The sequence below is a fragment of the Zingiber officinale genome, chromosome 8A, assembly GCF_018446385.1.
Source record: "Zingiber officinale cultivar Zhangliang chromosome 8A, Zo_v1.1, whole genome shotgun sequence".
Classification (NCBI taxonomy): Eukaryota; Viridiplantae; Streptophyta; class Magnoliopsida; order Zingiberales; family Zingiberaceae; genus Zingiber; species Zingiber officinale.
Genome location: NC_056000.1, coordinates 88,828,673 through 88,849,376, shown reverse-complemented (window position 1 = coordinate 88,849,376; position 20,704 = coordinate 88,828,673). Strand labels below are relative to the sequence as shown.

General features: G+C 40.8%; 1 protein-coding gene across 2 annotated transcripts in view; it reads right to left on the bottom strand.

Annotated features, from left to right (window-relative positions):
- Positions 1 to 19,055, bottom strand: part of LOC122009831 — a 37,557-nt gene extending 18,502 nt beyond the window's left edge. For both annotated transcript variants that reach the window (XM_042566138.1, XM_042566139.1), the window contains exons 1-6: positions 18,848 to 19,055; positions 18,577 to 18,770; positions 18,325 to 18,459; positions 17,435 to 17,545; positions 16,758 to 17,039; positions 15,480 to 15,679 (exon numbers count right to left, since the gene is read on the bottom strand). In XM_042566138.1, coding sequence (XP_042422072.1) covers positions 15,480 to 15,679; positions 16,758 to 17,039; positions 17,435 to 17,545; positions 18,325 to 18,459; positions 18,577 to 18,770; positions 18,848 to 19,004 — 1,079 coding nt within the window. In that variant the 5' untranslated portion in view covers positions 19,005 to 19,055. The remainder of the gene's footprint in view (positions 1 to 15,479; positions 15,680 to 16,757; positions 17,040 to 17,434; positions 17,546 to 18,324; positions 18,460 to 18,576; positions 18,771 to 18,847) is intronic.
- Between the last annotated feature and the right edge of the window lie 1,649 nt (positions 19,056 to 20,704).

The following is a 20,704-nucleotide window of genomic DNA, read 5'->3' as shown; positions in this document are numbered from 1 at the left end:
AATATTTTTTTAAAAAAAATTTACTATTTTTTGAAAAAGTTACCCTTAGATTTTCTTTGGTACCCTATTTTTTATGTGATCAAAGGGGGAGAAGGGAAGATTAAGTCTAAGGAGAGGTAGTTTAACCTTTTTAATTTTTTGCACTTTAATTGCAAATTTATTACTTTAACTTTATGTTGGTTTACCCTAACTTAACTTGGGCTGCTCACATCAAAAAACGGGAGATTGTTGGTACCCCAAGCTAGTTTTGATGTGATCAAACAAGTTAAATTAAGTTTTGTTGTGTTTAACCTTGTATCTAAGTATGTAGAAACTTAGGAGCATAGAGAGTTGAGTAAAAGATGCAGCTAGCGAGAAGGACGACACGGAAGAGAGTCGACGGGCTCGGTACGTCTGAGGGACGAGGTGCTGTGGAAGAGTACGCAGACGGAAGAGAAGGAGGCGCGCGACGTTTCCAAGGGACGAGAAGCCAGAGCGGAAGATTGCTCGAGAAGGTCGGAAGTTGGGTTCGGGTAAGCCCTATTCTAGATGGCCGAAATCATCCAAGCGAGCGGAAAAACTGGGACCGAAGCAAGCGGAGCCGAAGCTGGAGGCTCGAACCCCTTTGGGGCGTCTAGAACAATTTCGGGCGTCCGGAACAATTTTGGGCGCCCTGAACAATCCGGGCGCCCGGAACCCAAGTTTTAGCCATGTCGACGTGGTCTTTGACCGCTGCGTCGGGGATAAGTTTTTATCCCACTCCAAGCGCCTGGAACCCTTCCAGGCGCCCCGACCAAGGCTATAAATACAGCCTTCGTCCCAGAAGCTAAAAACAACAAGCATCTTGAGAAACAACACTTGTACGCTTCTAATTTCGTTTAGCTTTATCTTTTTGTGCGATCATTGCTGTAAAGAGGCTTCTCCGCCTGAAGAAGATATTATTGCGCTCTACTTCCTTGGATAAACAACCTCCCCGGTTGTAACCATGTAAAAACTTATGTGCCTCTGTCTTTTTTATTTCCTTATTCTTTTTTATGCAAGTGTTTGTTTAAGTTATAAGTTGAAGAAGGTATTTTTGTTTAATTTGTGCAGGGGCTATTCACCCCCCTCCCCCTCTAACCGACCGCCAAGGGTCCTAACAACATCAAGTGATATGACAAATGGAGGTTTGATTTACAGATAAGAATAATGTTTAAGGGAAGGTTCCTCGATAGCCACGCCAAATCCAACAGACCCAAATTAATCCCGCACACCATTGACCCCTAATCCTACAGTTACCATCGAAGAACCAAAGGTATATTAGTTTTTTAGGGCATTCTCTTCTCCCCTTCTCCCAATGTCAATCTTCGGCTACAACTTCAGCAATCCTTTCCTCTCCATCTTCCTTACCCCTGTCTTTAATCCTCGCGTAAGTCTCCTGTTTACTCTTCTTATTTCTATAGCTTTCATCGCTTAGACTACATTTAGCACTCGCACCCTTCCGTATTCTCTAATGTCCTTCATTCTGTGGTACAAATCCACCCATTCACCCATGACTAGGGAGCTTCGAGAGGGGCTTAGGCTAGATTACGGCATCCCCCTGAATATGTAATCCGAATACCTTGAGGGGACTAAGTACCCTCTGTTAGGACGCTTGACGGTCGGCTAAGAGGGGGGAGGGTTGAATAGCCCCTGCACAAATTAACCAAACAAACCTTTCTCGACTTATAACTTAATTAAAATAACACTGGCATAAGAATAATAAAGGAGACTAAAAGGAAAGAGACACGGCAAGTTTAATTAGTTACAACAAGGGAAGTTGTTAATCCAAGGCAAATGAAGTCGCACTAATTTCTCCTTTAGGCAGAAAAGTCTCTTTACAGCAATGAATGCATAGAAACAAAAGCTAAACAGAAAACTGAACGAGTACAAGTGTTGTTTCTCTTTTTCTTATTGTTTTTAGCTTCTGGGAGCAGGGTTGCTTATATAGCCCTGCTCAGGGCGCCTGGAAGGGTTCCAAGCGTCTGAAATGGGATAATATTTTATCCCCAACGCAACGATACGTGCCACGTCGAATGTGGCTAAGTTTCGAGTTTCAGGCGCCCGACTCCGAGCACCCCAGACTGGTCCAGGCGCCCCGAGCCCCAAAAGTCAGCCTTTGATGACTTTTGGTTCCGACCTCCTACTTTAGTTCCACTCGCAACGGTCCGGACCTTCCGCTCCGGCTCCACTCGCTTGGGTGACTTCGGCCATCGGGAATAGGACTCACCCGAACCCAACTTCCGACTTTCTCGAGCAACCTTCCGCTCCGGCTTCTCGTCCCTCGAAAACGCAGCGCGCCTCCTTCTCGTCTGCTCGCATACTCTTCCGCAGCACCTGTCCTTCAGGCGCACCGAGCCCGTCGACTCTCTCTCGTGTCGTCCTTCTCGCTAGCTGCGTCTTTTGCTCAACGTCCTGTGCTCCTAAGTTCCTGCACACTTAGATACTGTGTTAAATACAACATGACCTAACTTAATTTGTTTGATCACATCAAAACTACGTTGATCTCCCCCTTTTTGATGTGAGCAACCCAAATTAAGTTAGAGTAAACCAACATAAAGTAAAAGCAATAAATTTTGCAATAAAATGCAAAAATTAAAAAAGTTTAAACTACCTCCCCCTAGACTTAATCTTCTCTTCTCCCCCTTTGATCAAATAAAAAATGGGGCACCTAAAAAATCTAAGGGTAACTTTAAGAAAGGTTTTAGTTTTAAAAAAAACTCTGATTTTCTGATAATTTTGAAAAACTTATCAAGTTTTTGAAACTTTGAAAAAATTTGAAAATAATTTTAATATCACTTAAAAAATTTGCAACGTAAATAAGTTTAGAAACTTTAAGTTTTGAAAAAAAAATTCTAAGTAAAAAAAAATGTTTGAGTAACTATTTAAAACATTAATTACAATTAAATACTTTAACAGTTAGTCAATTAAACATTTTATTTCATTAATTAACTTTCAGGCTGTGGCGAGGAATTAGGTCTTCTTGGTTATTGGAGCAACACCCACTTTCTAGACAAAGTTGCTTAAGGAAACAAACATTTAATCTACTCTCAGAAAGCCCTAACTTTAAAGTTTTAATCCAGGAATAATTTTGGAACCCAATATAAATTCCTTCCAACTGGGTTGATTAAAAATCTTTTAGGAATATATTCTTAAGAAATTTTTCTAACTTGTCCCTTGTGGTAATTAAGGTAGCAATTTAGACCATTAAATTTTCTAATACTTGTATTATATGAGCACGTATGATTTTTCAAGTTCTTTATTTCATTTTGCAAATTATTATTTTCCAATTTTATTTTGTCAAATTCTTCTAATGGACAAGATTTAATTAGAATTAATTTTAAGTCTTAGTTTTATTTTTCTAGCTTACAGCAATCCTTTGACAATAATTTAACAAACTTGAATAATTTATCGGGACGCAGAAATCGTACCTGACTTACCTTGTCAATCCCGTTATTCGTAGCTCCCCCTGAACTGCTGCTTTCTTTCAATGTCGCTCCACCGTTATCGATGCTCTCGATGCTCATTTCGGACGAGCTTGCTTCGTTTTCGTCTTCTTGATGACTTGCCACTAACACAAGTCCGACGATGGCTTTAATTTCCGATTCGGACGACGTTTCGTCCCATGTTGCCTTTAGCGTTTTGTACTTGTTAGATTGGACAGATTTCTTATCCTTGCCCTTGTCCTTGTTCTTCAACTTAGGACAATTATCTTTAACGTGCTCTTCTTCATTGCAGTAGTAGCATTTGATTTTTCTTTTCTTTCTACTCTGCAGATGGTTAATTTTTCTAAATTTAAATAATTTTTTAAATCGCCTTACCATCATTGTTGTTTCGTCATCGTCGTCGAGAGAGGATTCTGAATCTAGTTCATCCATCTTCGCCTTAAGAGCAATATTGTCCTTCGGCTCCTTCGAATCTGCACATCTCGTTTCATGGACTTCAAATGTTGGAAATATTTCTTCTAAGATGACAAATTCTAAATCTTTAGATATATAGTAAGCATCTACTAATGATGCCCACTCGGTAGTTTTAGGAAGCGTATTAAGCGCGTACCTTAGCGAATCTCGATTGCTTACCTTTTCTTCGAGATTTGTGAGCCCATTGATTAGTTCCTTCATTCTCGAGTGAAGATGTGCAACGGTTTCTTCTGCTTCCAATTTTATGTTACTCAGTTGGTTCCTTAGCAAATCCCATCTCGCGAGCTTGGCTTCGGACGTCCCTTCGTGTAGCTCAAGGAACTTCTCCCAAAGCTCCTTTGTTGAGTTACAGGCGCCAATCTGGTTGACTTCTTGTAGCGGTAGGACGCTCCTTCTTCGTCCACTGGTATTCTTCCTTACCTTCGGGTGCTACAAAACCGAACTTCATTATTAAAAATAATTCAAAATCGATTTTAAAAAATACCTCCATTCGCTTTTTTCAGCTCGTGAACTCCCTCTCGAACTTTGATGGGTAGATGCTTGGTCCGGCCATCTCATGTACTTCGTTTAGCGGTTAGTCCTCCTGAAGCGTCCTGCCTCTGATACTACTTGTTAGGACCCTTGGCGACCGGTTAAGGGGGAGGGGTGAATATCCCCTGCACAAATTAACCAAACGAACCTTTCTCGACTTATAACTTAATTAAAATAACACTTGCATAAGAATAATAAAAGAGACTAAAAGGAAAGAGGCACAGCAGGTTTACCTGGTTACAACCAGGGAGGTTGTTAATCCAAGGCAGATGAAGTCGCACTAATTTCTCATTCAGGCGGATAAGTCTCTTTACAGCAATGAACGCACAGAAACAGAAGCTAAACAGAAAACTGAACGAGTACAAGTGTTGTTTCTCTTTTTCTTGTTGTTTTTAGCTTCTAGGAGCAGGGTTGGCCCTGCTTAAGGCACCTGGAAGGTTCCAGGCGCCTGGAAGGGTTCCAGGCGCCTGGAATAGGATAATATTTTATCCCCAACGCAACGATACGTGTCACGTCGAATGTGGCTAAGTTTCGGATTCCGAGCACCCCCGGACGGGTCCAGGCGCCCCAAGCCCCAGAAGTCAACCTTTGCTGACTTTTGGTACCGACCTCATGCTTTGGTTCCACTCTCAACAATCCGAGTCTTCCGCTCCGGCTCTACTCGTTTAGGTGATTTCGACCATCCGGAATAGGGCTCACCCGAACCCAACTTCCGGCCTTCTCGAGCAAGCTTCCGCTCCGGCTTCTCGTCCCTTGGAAACGCCGCATGCCTCCTTCTCATCCGTCGCATACTCTTCCGCAGCATCTCGTCCCTTAGATGCACCGAACCCGTCGGCTCTCTCCCATGCCGCCCTTCTCGCTAGCTGCGTCTTTTGCTCGACGTCCTGTGCTTCTAAGTTCCTACACACTTAGACACAGGGTTAAACACAACACGACCTAACTTAATTTATTTGATCACATCAAAACTACCTAGGGATGCAACACCCTCTATGCCTTTGTCGGGATTTACCACCCTTTTCCACAAGCAAATTGACAGTGGACTTCGATTCTCCGTTCTTGAATTTTTCCATGATATTTCTGTATATTTTGGCATCTCCTTGCACCAGTTAGCTCCCAATGTCAATAGGATATTGTACGGTGCCGCTGTAGTTTTCCGATTGTATAACATCCCTTTGACTCCTACCTTTTTCCATTACTTTTTCCACCCAAAAAGGGTAAAATTAACGGTATTCTTGAGCAGGATGCAAGTTTTTAGACAGAAACTCATCCTCACACAAAGGCTGGAAAAATATATTCTTTTATCTGAAACCTTCAACCCCCTTCACTTTCCCAATCGGCTGGAGAGGAGAGCTCCCTGATCAATCACCACTCGAGAAGAATAAAAAAGACCCAGGATATTTACATGTTATGGAGACATTGATTGGCTTGTGCTTCAATTGCACTACCATCGTCTAGAATGAAGGTTTGCTCTACCAAGCTCATTTAAGCCCTACTGCGACCTGTTGGGGTTCAATCAAAGTCCCACATTGAAAAGATTTAGAAAAGATCATGGGTTTAAAAAGGATGTAGGATATCTCCATTGACATAAGGCCTTTTGGAGAGAGCCCAAGAGCAAAGGCATAAGGGTCTAGGCCCAAAATGGACAATATCATGTCATTATGGAGATATGTGGACATCCTTTGGGCACAACAAATGATATCAGAGTCATGATCCAGACTCGATGCAATGTGGGGTGGCCTTGAACGAAGTTGAGAGTGGGCCCGGAGTAGGTCAGGGTGACCGGATGCTTACAAAGAGACCCAGAGTAAGTCAGGGTGACTGAATACTCGCGGGGAGGCTCAAAGTAGGTCAGGGTGACCGGATGTTCGCGGAGAACCCGGAGTAGGTCAAGGTGACTAGATGCTTACAGAAGGCCTAGAGCAGGTCAAGGTGATCGGATACTTGCGGGGAGGCAAGTAGGTCAGGGTGACCGGATGCTCGCAGGGAAGCCCGAAGCAGGTCAAGGTGACCGGATGCTCACGGATAGGTCCGAAGCAGGTAAAGATTGACCGGATCCAGCTGCTTACGGGGAGGATCGGAGCAAGTCAGGGTGACTGAATGCTCACGGGGGGCAGATCATGAGAGTAATGGTGGTCCTTCGTTTGAGGGGAGGATTGTTGGGGTTCAATCAAAGTCTCACATTGAAAAGATTTAGAAAAGATCATAAATTTAAAAAGGATGTAGGATATCTCCATTGGCATGAGGTCTTTTGGGGAGAGCCCAATAGCAAAGCCATGAGGGCATAGGCCCAAAGTGGACAATATTATGTCATTGTGTTGATATGTGGACATCCTTTGGGCACAACACGGCCGACCTAGAGAAATCGCTCAGTAAGTCTTCCTTTTTACTCATTTTTTGTGAGAACTAACTCAAGTTTCTTGTTTGCTTGCAGAGAAGAACATATTGGGTGCCTCAATGAGTAAACTGTCGAAGGTGGAGCGAGCACCGTTTCGGGCGTTAGCGACAACTGAAGTTTCCTTAGATGTCGCTGATGGGGCATCCACTTAAATCGATCTACCCCCTCCTCGAGGGCCCATGAGTGTGGGCGTGGAGGTGGGATCCTCTAGCCGAGCGAGAGCAATTGAGGGAGGCTCTTCAGTGGTGTCTCCTTCAGCTGAAAGTGCTCCTCTGATCGAAGAGGTGACAAAAGAGCCAATCGAAGGGGACACCGAACCGCCACCTCCTCTTCCACTAATAAGAAAACATAATGTCTCACATTGTCCGATCGAGCAGTGGTCTCCCCCGAAGAACCATCTTACCAACCAGGCGTAGGCATTATAATCAGAGAACCTTCGGCAAGCTCTCCACTTACAAGTCCTATACAATCAACTTCTGAGATACCAACCGACGTACCATCGAACTCCACAGGAGGCGAGTCTATTCCTAAACTAGAGGTATCCGCCTGATCAGCCTTTCCCTGCATTCCCCCGAGTCTAAGTCGATCTAAAGAGTTGTCACGCCAAGCCGGTGCTAAAGCTTTTTAAGACTGGTGATTATGCTAAGTCTCTGTAGAATTTAGATGTAATCAAGGTCAGCCGCGACTCTAATGCATCCATGCTTAAGCTACACATGTGAATTTAGCGCCACTAATTTCGTTATGCGTCAATTTAACTAACGTATCCTTTGTAGCTATGGACAAAGTAGCTACACGTCCATAGCTGCATCCCAAACCTAGTGAAACAGATCGAGCAATTGCTGAAACGAGTTGCCAATCTGGAGGAACGATTATCAGAATCATCCCGTTCATTGGTGGAGGCCACTCGAGATAAGGAAAGTCGTTTACAAGCAACCTTAGCCGCCAGTCTCCATGAAAAACTAGAACTATCCAGAGCACAAGTATTCTCCATACAAGCTGAGCTAGACGAAGCTACGCAGAGAGGAAAAGCCTCTAACTTACAAATAAATTCGTTGACAACTGTACGGGATGAACTTTCTACAAGAGCTACTGCTCAGGAGGCTCGACTTGCTAACCTGGGCAGAGAAATTTCCAACCTGCACGGCCAACTAAACCAAGCGAAAGAAGAGGCTACCTCTTCTCAACAACAAGCAGCGGTAGCCATCCAAAGTTAAGTAATAGCACAGAAGAGCAACTTGAACTGTCCTCCTACAAGGATTAAGAGGAAGAACGTCGAGCGAGCTTCACAGCAAAGTTCCTAAAATTAGAGGAGTGTTATGAGTTGTTAGTTGCTCAAATTTTGAAAAGAATGAAACAGGGCTTTGAAGGAGCTACTCGTCAGTTTATCCAAGTCGGACTAGTACCCCAAGGTAATGAACTAGAGTTCTTGGACTTAGGCAAAGTATGGGAAGAATTGCCCGAGTCAGAGAAGACTTTGTAAATGCTTGATAACTCTCTCGAACTTGATAAGCCATAAGGCTTTTTGATTTTTTTGGTAGATCAATTGTTGTTTATCTACTGATCTATTTATTGGGATTTTTCATTCAAATATGTCGATAAATTGTTGTTTCATGCATCTTAATGTCTGATTGGGAATAGTACAATATTCTTGATCAATATCACAGCCACCATCCTGAGGGCAGAACACTTAGCCACATTTGGGCCTTATAGGAGAATCCTGGGAGGGTTGAACCCTCGCGTAGGCGGATAACTTTGTTAGCTTCCACTCGGAAAGGTTGAACCCTCGCGTAGGAGGATATCTCTATTAGCTTCCGCTCAAGAGGTTGAACCCTCGCGTAGGAGGATAACTTTATTAGCTTCCGCTCGGGAAGGTTAAACTCTCCCGTAGGAGGATAACTTTATTAGCTTCCGCTCGGGAAGTTGAACCCTCGCGTAGGAGGATATCTCTATTAGTTTCTGCTCGGGAGGTTGAACCCTTGCGTAGAAGGATAACTTTATTAGCTTCCGCTCGAGAAGGTTGAATCCTCGCGTAAGAGGATAACTTTATTAGCTTCCGCTCATGAAGGTTAAACCCTCGTGTAGAAGGATATCTTATTAGCTTCTACTCGGGAAGGTTAAACTCTTGCTTAGGAAGATAACTTTATTATCTTCCACTCGGGAAGGTTGAACCCTCACGTAGGAGGATAACTTTATTAGCTTCCGCTAATCTATATGTTGATTAACCCAATAGAAGCTTTTATTTTCATATGATCAAACATTCTTACAAAAGTAGACAATAAAAATAGGATATTAACTCTTATGAACCTCTGTAAGGCAGCAAATGATTAACACTAGGGTCGAGGTATCTTGCTCGATTAAGCTCTTCCAGATAATAACTCCCCGTGCTCAACTTCTTGGTAATTCGGTAAGGGCCTCCCCATTGTGACTCTAGCTTATTGACATTGCCAACTAGCTTAACCCTTTGCCACACCAAATCCCTGACTTGGAATAATCGAGGAATCACTCTTTTATTATATGTTTGCATCATCCTCTGTCTATAGGTTGTAAGCCGAGTGACAGCTTTATTTCTGACTTCAGTTACTAAGTCAAGGTCGATGAGGCACTATTCGGTATTATTTGCTTCCTCAAAATTTCGTCGCCGAACAGACTCTTCTCCAACTTCTACTAGTACAACAGTTTCTCCTCCATATACTAAGTGAAAAGGCGTTTCATCAGTACCTTCTCGTGGAGTCATACAATATGCCCAAACGATGCTTGGGAGCTCCTCAACCCAGCTGCTTTTAACCTGATCCAGCTTGATCCTGAGACCTCTAATGATTTTCTGATTTATCACTTCAGCCTACCCATTGCTAGTAAGCTACAGATGTGAAAGCTTATTGAATAGCCAATCCCTCACACTATTCTCGGAGCTTAAGTCCCTAGAATTGTCTTCCATTATCTAATACAAGTTTGTGAGGAATTCCGTATTGGCAAAACTGCTTCCTCTGCAATTCACGCTAGAGCTTCCGCTTCTACCCACGTTGAAAAATAATCCACTATGATCAATAGAAACCTTTTCTGCTAGGGGCCGATCAGGAATTGTCCCACTATATCCATTCCTCACTGATTAAAGGGACAAGAGAAAGTGGAGGTTTTTAACAGTTCAGTAGGGCAAAGGGATAATGGTTGATGCCTTTGACAATGTTCACAAGTAGCAACAAATTTAGCTATATCTGCCTACAACGTTGGCCAAAAATACCCGGCTAATAGAACTTTCCGAGCCATAGCTCTTCTGCCTAGATGATTGCCACAGATGCTTGCATGAATCTCCCGCATGACATAATCAATGTCATTGGGCCCGAGACATTTGAGAAAAGGGCGAGCAAAAGCTCGGCGGTATAAATGCTCCCCTATCATTGTGTATCAAGGGGCTCTTCTTCTTAATAAACGAGCTTCAAACGAATCAGCTAGTAATGCTCCATGTTGGAGGAATAAAATTATAGATGTCCTCTGGTCTTCTTCCTGTCAGTTTGGTCTATGTGCGCGACATATAAGGTGTGAGCGATTGTATCCTCTAAAGTCCAAGTGGCCAAGGCACTTGCCATCTTTGCCACTCATCTTCCTTGAGGTTGTTCGACGGGAGTATTTTCTTAAGGATTACTCCTTGAAAACCAGTCTTTAACAGTTCATAAACTTCCACATACCGTTTCAGTCACTCGTTTCATATTTCGAACGTACCCTCCAATTGTTGAGCTACCAGTTATGAATCAGAGTGTATAATTACCCAAGTGGCTCCCACTCTTTTTGTTGCTTGAAGACCGACCAATAGGGCTTCATATTCTGCTTCATTGTTGGATGCTCGAAAGGCAAACCAAACGGCTAATTACAGAATGTCCTGTCGAGGAGAAATCAGCAATACTCCCACACCACAAGCCAGCCGATTGGAAGAATCATCCACATATACTTTTCAAGTTTTGTTTGAGTTGGTATTGGAATTTCTACCATAAAATTGGCTAGAGCTTGTGCTTTGCTTGTCATACGGAGTTGATATTGAATATCATATTCCTCGAGCTCCGTTGTCCATTTAACCAGCTGTCCCAAGACTTCAGGGTTTACCAAGATTCGACCAAGCTGACTATTTATAAGGACAATTATGGGATGAAAAAGAAAATATGGCTTCAGCCGCCAAGTGGTTAAGACCAATCCTAACACTAACTTCTCTAACACAGGATATCTACTCTCTGCATTTTTTAATAAATGATTAATAAATGACTATAAAAATAAATAGGGTATTGAATCATACCTTCTTCCCATAATAAAGCTGATCCAACGGCTTGCTCCGTTGATGATAAATATGAGAATAATGTTCTCCCACTATAGGCTTGGATAGTACGGATAGACCAGTTAAATATTCCTTGAGCTCATTGAAGGCTTGATCACCTCTGGCGTCCCACTCAAACTTAGATGCTCTATAGAGGACTTTGAAAAATAGTAGACTCCGATCGGCCATTCAGGAGATAAATCTAGACAGAGCTATTATTTGGTCCACTAATCTGAGTTTCTTGAAGATTCTGTGGAGGAGTCATACGTTGCAAAGCTTCTACCTTTTTTGGGTTAGCCTCAATGCCCTGTTCGATCACCATATACTCCAAAAAAAATTGTCTGCTCTTTACTCCAAAGACACTTCTTTGGATTCAATTTGACCATGTGTCTCCTCAGAGTATTACAAATTTCTTGAATGTCTGCAATTAAATCTTCGCCCTAGATTGTTTTATGAGTATGACATCCACATAGACTTCCAGTTCCGGTCGATCTGGTTTTTAAACACCCAGTCTATCATTCTTTGATAAGTGACTCCTGTGTTTTTAAGACTGAACGACATAATAGTGTAGCAAAATGTTCCGTCTACAGTGACGAAACTTACTTTTTCTTAATCACTAGGGGCTAACGGGGCATGATGATAGTCCTGATACGCATCCAACATACAGATATACTCACATCCAAAGGTTGAATCTACCATCTGGTCTATGCAAGGGAGGGAATAACAATCTTTCGGGCACACTCAATTGAGGTCCCGAAAGTCAATATAGACACGCCACTTGTCACTTGGTTTTGGTACCAACACGATGTTTGCCAATCAGGTTGGAAATTGCACCTCTCATATGTCCTGCCTAAGGGTTTGTTTACCTCTGCCCGCATAATCTTGTTTTACTAAGCACTAAAATGCCTCCTTTATTTGACCGGTCGGGAATCGGAAATATATTTAATTTATGCTCCATCAACTCAGCAAAAATACCCTTGATTTCATTTGCTGACCAGGCAAAGACATCATAGTTTTTCCTTAGGCAATCTTCTAGCTTTTGCTTTAAGCTTGGTTCTAGATCGACAGAGATTTGGGTGACACCATCTTCCCACTTAGGTGGATGCAAATCTCCTCTTGTTCATCTTCCTTCAGTCGGTGAGGTTTCTCCTCTTCAGTCGGTCAAGGTCTTGGGCAATTTGCAAAGTTTCTAGAGTTCTACGAGATTTTCGGATTCCAACCGCATAATATCCATGTAACATTTTCGGGATGCTAGTTGGTCACCCCTCACTTCCACCACTTGGTCTCTCATTAGAAACTTGATCTTCTTGTGATAAGTGGAAACGACTGCTTAGAAAGCGTTTAGTGCAAGTCTCCCCAAAATTACATTGTAGGAGGAAGCGATGTCGACCACCATAAAAGGTGTTCTCTTGGTCCTCTCCAAAGCAGCATCTCCAAGTGATACCGAAAGGGAGATCATCCCGAGCGGCTGTACTTGATGTCCGGTAAACCCGATCATGGAGTAGCTAAGGGTTGCAATTATTCATTATCAATTTGCATTTGATCTATCGCCTTCTTGAAGATAATGTTTATGAAACTCCCTATATCCACAAAAATCCTTTTACAATATAATTTGCAATTAAAGCTTCAATTACCAAGACATCCTCATGTGGTGCTTCAATGCCTTCAAGGTCGTCTGGCCCAAAGAAGATGGAAGGACCGACTCTTTTATCCCGGCTAGTTCCCACCACATGGACTTCTAATCGGCGAAAATGAGTTATTTTGGATTGGTTGGAGTCACCATTAGTCGGCCCTCCCGAAATCATCCCAATTAAGCCTTTTACAGGCCCCGAGCGATAGCTTTTCCCTTTTCTTGTTTCCTCTGATCTTTGTCAGACAACTGTGAAGCTTCTCTTTGGCGTTTGAGGGGTTCTTGTCCTTGTTGTTCTTACTGTGTTGATCGACCATTTTCTTGGGTCGGTTGAGTTGACCAAGAAGAAACATATCTTGGCTTCTTGTACCACGTCCGAGAGGTAGCTCTTTGCGAGTGATTGTTATAGTTGTAGCAGTCTTCAGTGGCATGCCCACGGGACTGATGGTAAATGGAAAATCTCTCCTTCTTTGTGAGTCTGGGCCCCAAATGTTGAGCTGAAGGGGTGGCTTCTATGTTATCGACGGCTCCCTTCGCTCGGCAATCCTTATGTTTGTATGATTAAGGATCTACCACTTTCAAAGGAAGAGGTGCCCTTCGCTCAGGTTGACTCCAAGGTCTTTTCTTCAAGCAAATTGAACTTCCTCGACGTTAACATATTTGACTGACCCACCAAGTAAATCATCAAAACTAGTAGGTGGTTTTCTTACTAAAGATTTGAAAAAATTCCCCTCAAGGAGGCCTTGTGAAAAGGCGCTCATGAGTATCTTTGAAGTGGCTGAAAGAACATCTTGGGTCATCCTGTTAAACCTTTGAATGTAAACCTTCAATGTCTCTTTTGGCTTATGTTTCAAGGCAAATAAATTCATGGAGGTTTTGTGATACCTCCTACTGCTGACAAAGTGATGTAGAAAGAGTCCGAAATTCTTTAAACGAGTGAATGGAGTTTACTGGGAGTCGGGAAAATCATCTTTGTGCTGGTCCTGAAAGCATAGTAAGAAATACCCACATTTCACCCCATCTGAATATTGATGCAGCAATGACATATTCTCAAACTTGTAGAAATGATCTTTGGGATCCATAGAACCACTATAGTCTCCTGCAGTTGGTGGTTAAAAATGATGGGGCAATGGATCTTCTAGAATGTCAGGGCCGAAAGCATAGATGGCTAGATTCCCTGATCGATATTTCATAGATGCCTGTGCTCGAGTGGAATCGCATGGGGGAGTATTCCTAGCGGATGATTCGATTGATCGAGCACCCCAGGGTTCTCGATCGAGTTCAATCTCACGCCGCTAATTTGCCTCGAAGTCGATCGAGATAAGTAGGGTTGTTCTGTTTGCACGGGAGACCCCATTCTGGGTGGAGGAAGGTTTTCTTGCTCTTGAAGCCTTGTCCCCTGTTGATATTGTACTTAGTTCACTTAAAGCTGCAACAGTGCATCTCTCACAGCGTCCGCTACGATTTGGGTAAACTCTACTTGAATTAGAGTAATACGCCTGATGTCTTCCATGAGTACATAGTTCAGGGGTAGATTCCGACAGGTGACGCCAATTTGATCATGCTCCAAGATCCTCAAAGTTGACTCGCCGGCTTACTCGTAAGAAATTTGGCCGTTCTTGAAGAGATTGTTGTTAGGGGCACTGCCAAAGATCGATCCCCTCATTAGAAGAGAGGTTATCCTCTTATACCTTTCTGGTGGACTCTTCTTCTTCCTCTGATTAATGATGTTGCATTAACTACAAAGGATCTTTGTTTCTTCTTCTTCTATGTATTTAATGAAGTCATAATACATGGATAATTAATGAGGGAGACTATTGTTTTACTTTGTCTAATTGTTCCCTTTCCTCATGCACTAAACGATTAATAATAGGTATTTAATGTAGGTGGCATTAACTCACAGAAATAGTGTCAAAACAACATTTCCCCTGGTTAAAGATGGTATAGGTTTCCTGATTGGTGACTTAGCTACAAGAGATTGGTCATACCGGTGCCTCAAGAATATCCTTTGGGTGCATGCGAGCATCTCATTCATGCATGAGCGAACCGATCGACTTGATAAACGCCCGATCGAGAGGTGTAACTACCGATCGGCTAGAACAGGGCTCGTATGCCCAATCGACTTGAGGAACGCCCGATCGAACAATACAACTACCGATCGGCTAGAACCAAGGCTTGTATCAATCGTGACCTTGACGGCCCCGATCAGGAGGCACTATAGCAGGTGAGCAAGGTTTACATTGACCACGGTCGTGATTCTGACTATCACTTCATTCCTTATGTTGATTGCCACATCATCTATGTTGACTTCTTGATCCCACGTGGCACCTTTTTTGAACCGCCGCATCATAGGTACCAACTACCCATGGGGGCATGGATAATGCCAATCTAGAAGATAGAGTAAGGATTTCTTAATAAAGAGTGAATTCATTTAGCACTGCCCCAATAAGGTTTAGAAAAAGTGCTTGAATTGCAATAACAATTGATGATAACCGATGATCAAATGAATGATAGTGGCACTCCTATTTTACTCCTTTAAATTGTTGGATCAATCAACAATAATAATAACAATCAAGCCTTATCCCACTAGGTGGAGTCGACAAATTGTTGGATCAATCAAGAGAGTAAAATGACAAAAGTTCTTGTTTCCAATTACAAAAATAAACCACAAAATTATGGCTAGGGATGGGGAATAAGATACTCAACCTCTTAGATGGATTGTTGATACTTTGAATAGCATGCTGGAGCATTTTAAAGTCAATGTTTATAATCTGTCTAGCAAGCAAATTCTTTTGAGCCTTCTCTCCAATTCTCAGTCCTTCTAGTACATGCGTCTGACCTATTTCAGCTAGCTTTCTTTTAGCTACAGCAAGATGTCGCTCTAACTTCTTTCTTTCTTTCCATTCCTGTAATTATATAAAAAAATGAATTGCCAAAAAAATAACCAATGGGTAGCCAACCATAAAACAAACTCTACGAAACTCCAGAACAGTCTTTACACTTTCTATGCTATGCACTTATGTTCACACAAGTTATTTCAGTAAATGTTTAATTAAACTTTGCATCTGACCTGATCAGAGCACATGTAGAAACATTGTAATAGCACATTGATAGCAATATTGAGAGGAGACACAGACGAAGCGAAATAGAGACTAAGATGTAAATAAATAAAACGATCTGAACCCAGAAAAATAAGGGGCAATTCACTTCAAGAATACAAATTTAAAATAACAAGGTGCAAAGACTCATGTTTTTGAGTTTTGACTCTAAGGCAGAAAATATAAATAATTGGCGCACCAAGGTAAAAAAAAAAAAGAAGAGGCAACCCCGAACACACTGCACAAAAAGAAAATAATTCCAATGGGACCAATTTGAAATTTTGTGTATTTGACCTCCAAATAGCATAGATTTAATGCTGATGTAATTACTCTGAACCTAGTGGAAGGAAAATATTCCTATTCCGAGATACCAAGGAAGCAATTGGTTTCTAAGATATCCTGCTTTATGGACTGCCAAAATTTTCCGACATGGATGGCCATGCGACTTAGTTGGAACTGCTTGTTAGCTCTCAAATAAAACTTTAATAAATTTTCCAACATAGTATGATCCAAGTGTGAACTTTTTTTTGTTTCAAACATACAAAAGTCTTCAGTCATTTGTCTCAGTAAGGGATCCCTTTCCTTTTCCCGTTTATTGATTCTGTGTTGCATTTTACTAAGTGGACTGCTTGACAATATATATATATATATATATATATATCCAAAGATATCAGGTCTTGTGAATCCATTGATGATTAAGTAATATGTAACTACCACATATGCATACACAGCATACAGGCGGGTATAGGCAGGTAAATACGTGCCCGAATGAACCACATTTTAGGACAATGTTTCTAGGGTAACAAATGTCAGAAAGTTTTTAAACAACAAATACAATAAATCATAATCAAATGCTACTGGGATAATAAAAAAGAGCAGACCTAACCAGCTGTCGTCTTTCTTTTTTTGGTCTTGTATCTGGACGCAAATTCAGCTCCAAAAGACCTTTTGGTGGAGTTATCAGCATTTCTCTCTTATCCATGTCAACATCAGGAACTATTGCTTCCACAAATGGAACCCATACATGTTGAACATGGGAATTCAAATCTGGTTCTTCAGATAAATTACCCCAATCTTGGCTATCTTCAGTTGCAAGCATGACATGAAGAAGATCACTAGCACCATAATTGACAACCTTAGTCACCATACCCACAAGAGTTCTTGATTCCTGAAAGAAAATAGGGAAAAGTTTTAGTTGGCTAGGAATGAAGATGTCCTCAAATTATAGCCAAAAAAACAAGCATAAAAGTGAATTTCACATAAAGATTAAATAAGGGGAAAGGTATAGTACACCATATACCAAAGAAAATAGATGAGACTCACTCAAGATGGTCATTGGAAACACATCCAAAGATGAAAAGTTTCAAAAAAAAAAAAAAAAATCAAATCAAGACCTCGCAGATTTCCTAAAAAATAGTAGAATTTGAAGAAAGAAAAAATCCTTTGAACTAATATCCACGTTGAATAGTTGCTTAGTCTAGCATCTATTTGTTCTGTTTTATACTTCTAACAAGTAAATATAAAATCATATTGCTAAATTAATAAGACAATTCAGAACTCAACCTTAAGAGCAACTCGCATCCCAACAAGATCACGAGTATAAAACTCGCCTTCTTCCAGGTCCGGTCTGTCTGATTCTCTTACAAGCAAAGTTGAGCCAACAATTTGTTTAGCCTATATCAAATAATAAGAACTAGTATGAAGAAAAAATAATGAAAACCAAAGGTTTATAATCTCACATTGGTAATACAACAACAGATACTTATCAAGAATCAGTATGGTACTACATAACAATGAACCATAGCATATTTTATCAACAAAGAGAAAGAAATAATAAATAATGGTTTTGAGTTTATCTTAGTATGTTATAGAATGAATTTCACTAAATATATTAACTAAGCAGAAAATACTCTGCTCTGGGAAAGAATAAAGAATTGTAAGAATATTATGGCCTTTGAAGAAGTATTTCCAAACTACCTGAATATCAGTTCATATCTAAGAACTTTATCGACTAGTTAATATAATTGATGGGTCTTTGTTTCACAAAAGAAAGTTCTTCCCAAATGATTCATGTTTCACATCAAAGAAGTTAATGTACACATCCTGTAAAATTTAATAATGAAGTAGAGTCAAATAGTAATGATAATGTAATTATCATACAAAACAATGCTTTGTGTTTAACTTCCAACCTAGTAGTTCGCACTGTCCACTTGGTTTATGAGAATGTGAGATTGTTGTGTATAACGCTACAATATTAATCTGGATTGTATTTTATTCCTCCAACCTAGATAGACAACTTCCATATTCTAATCATTCTGCAATTATTTGCATTCCCAGGTATTAAGTCCACGTAACTAACTACTTGGATCTTGTAGCAGAGGTTTTTTAGGATTAAACGTATTTAATTTCTTCAAGACAACACCTATACAAAAAATTCAGAAAGAAATCCTTACTTTGTCCATTGTGTCAATCCCACTAAAACTAACAATCCAGCTCTTCTGACCAGAATGACCTCTCCCACCAGTAAGTTGCACTTGCGATATTAACTCCTTCCCTGAGACGCGGGTCTTTAACCATCGTATTCCAGGCTATAGTAAAAAATATAAAACAGTAAACAAACTCAAAGGTTATATCAAACCACAATCCAATAAAGCACCAAAATCCAATCTTTTCTGCAAAGCTTTGCCAAAGCTCGGATCTTATACCGTGCAAAACCTAATTTCCGGGAAGTCCGTCAACGGCGTCACTCGCACCTCGCCTTTGATCCCATGTATGCTACTTATGTACCCGACTTTAACAAATTCGCACTCTTGGAAATCTCCACCACCTCCTTCTCCTCGTCCTCCTTCCCCTCCTCCTCCTAAGCCAACAGCATCTTCAGCAGAGACGGCTACCGCTCCTAGTAAATAAAGTCAAAAGACAAGTTCAGCAAAGAACTTGACCCAAGCTACAACAAAGGAAGAAACTTCTTCGTACTGAGGCCGGCAAGCAAGACAGGGACGATGCAACGAGAGGCGGAAACAATGGAGGTAAACGGGAGTCTGTCCACAATTTCGGGGTTGGCCAAGAATCTCCGACGGCTCGGGAGAAGGGGGAGCCGACAAGGAGTTCCAACCAGGATCGAAGGCTTCATCGAAATCCAAATGGCCTCAAAGCAGAAAAAAAAAACAAAACAAAATGGATAACGAGATGTAAGCGATCAAGTCAAGCCCATTAGCGACTATATAATTTCTAAAATTTAACATTTTTTTTTAAAGAATAAAAAAACTACCTTAGCATTTATAATAAATCTTGGTCGTTGATGCTTAACTATGATTAAATCCCGATCGGAAAAGAATCCCCCGTAAGAAATCTAATGCACAACCTCTAAATAAATTTTGCATCTAAGATATTACACCGCATTGAAGATAAACTCATTCACTTGTTAGAATTCCATTAATATTGTATATGATTTAAAATTTGTGTCATGTTGATATGTATATATATAATGTTTATAATATGTCTTTGTTAAAAACTAATTGTATTATTATTGACAGTCCAAGTACAATATAAATTCATGGAAACATATGTAGATTGTTATTTGTGATTGATGAAAGAAAAGAATACGATACATTGAAAATATAATGATGCATCAATCGGATCTAATTATCATCAATTTTTACATCTGAACATTAAAACCAAATGAAATAATGGCAAATCGAAGGGCGGATCTGAATTAAGAGCCAAAGCCATTGAACCTGAATTGTTGCTGAACGAACATGTGATCCTAGCAAAAGGGTCTTCTATAGGGATGGCAACAACCAAAGAGTTCTCTCAATGGAGAAGACAGGAGAGAGTCGATTAAAGATGTTCAATTGATTTTGACTTCCTTCTTTTTATATTCAGCTAATCATATGACGATCATCCACATAAAGTTTATGATTCATTAATAATTTATTAATATTAATAAATCAGATAATTAAATCTACCCATCCAATCTACATTTAATAATCTAAACTCTTTCATGATGGTAAAAAATGAATACGCTCACCCTCAGCACCCCCCGCCAACCCGTCCCAGGACCAACATAGAGAAGGTAAATAATCTAAACCCTTTCATTGTGACAAAAAGATGAATACGCTCGCCTAGCACCCCGAATCTAAACTCTTTCATGCACCATACATTAGATATTTAATTGGGGCTTAATCCTAATGGCAAATGTTATGTATTATTAATTCAAGTATTAGCCCACCAAATGAAGACTTAATCGTTCAATTTCTTACTTGAGTTATATTTAACATCATATACACCACACAGCACCTTAGTTAAACTTAACATATTAAAAATTTATGGACTAAATACCCCTTAAACAATCTATAATTGTAACACAATAACTAAATAAGTTATAATTACTATAATTGTAACAAAATCTAATAGTAATAATAGTACTAATTTCATTAACAATATAAATCAAATATGGATGTGTAATATGAAAATGACACAAAATTATTGGTACCCCAAGGTAGGTTTGATGTGATCAACCAAGTAAGGTTAGATCCTGTTGGTTTTTAATCCTGTGTCTAAGTGTGCAGGAACTTAGGAGCACAGAAAAGTCGAGCAAACGACACAACTAGCGAGAAGGACGACATGGGAGAGAGTCGACGGACTCAGTACGTCTGAGGGATGAGATGTTACGAAAGAGACGCGGATGGACGGGAAGGAGGTGCACGGCGTTTTCGAGGGATGAGAAGCCGAAGCAGAAGTTTACTTGAAGGTCGATAGTTGGGTTTAGGTGAGCCATATTCTGAATGGCTTAGATCACCCAAGTGGAGCCAGAGTTAGAGTGGAAGACTC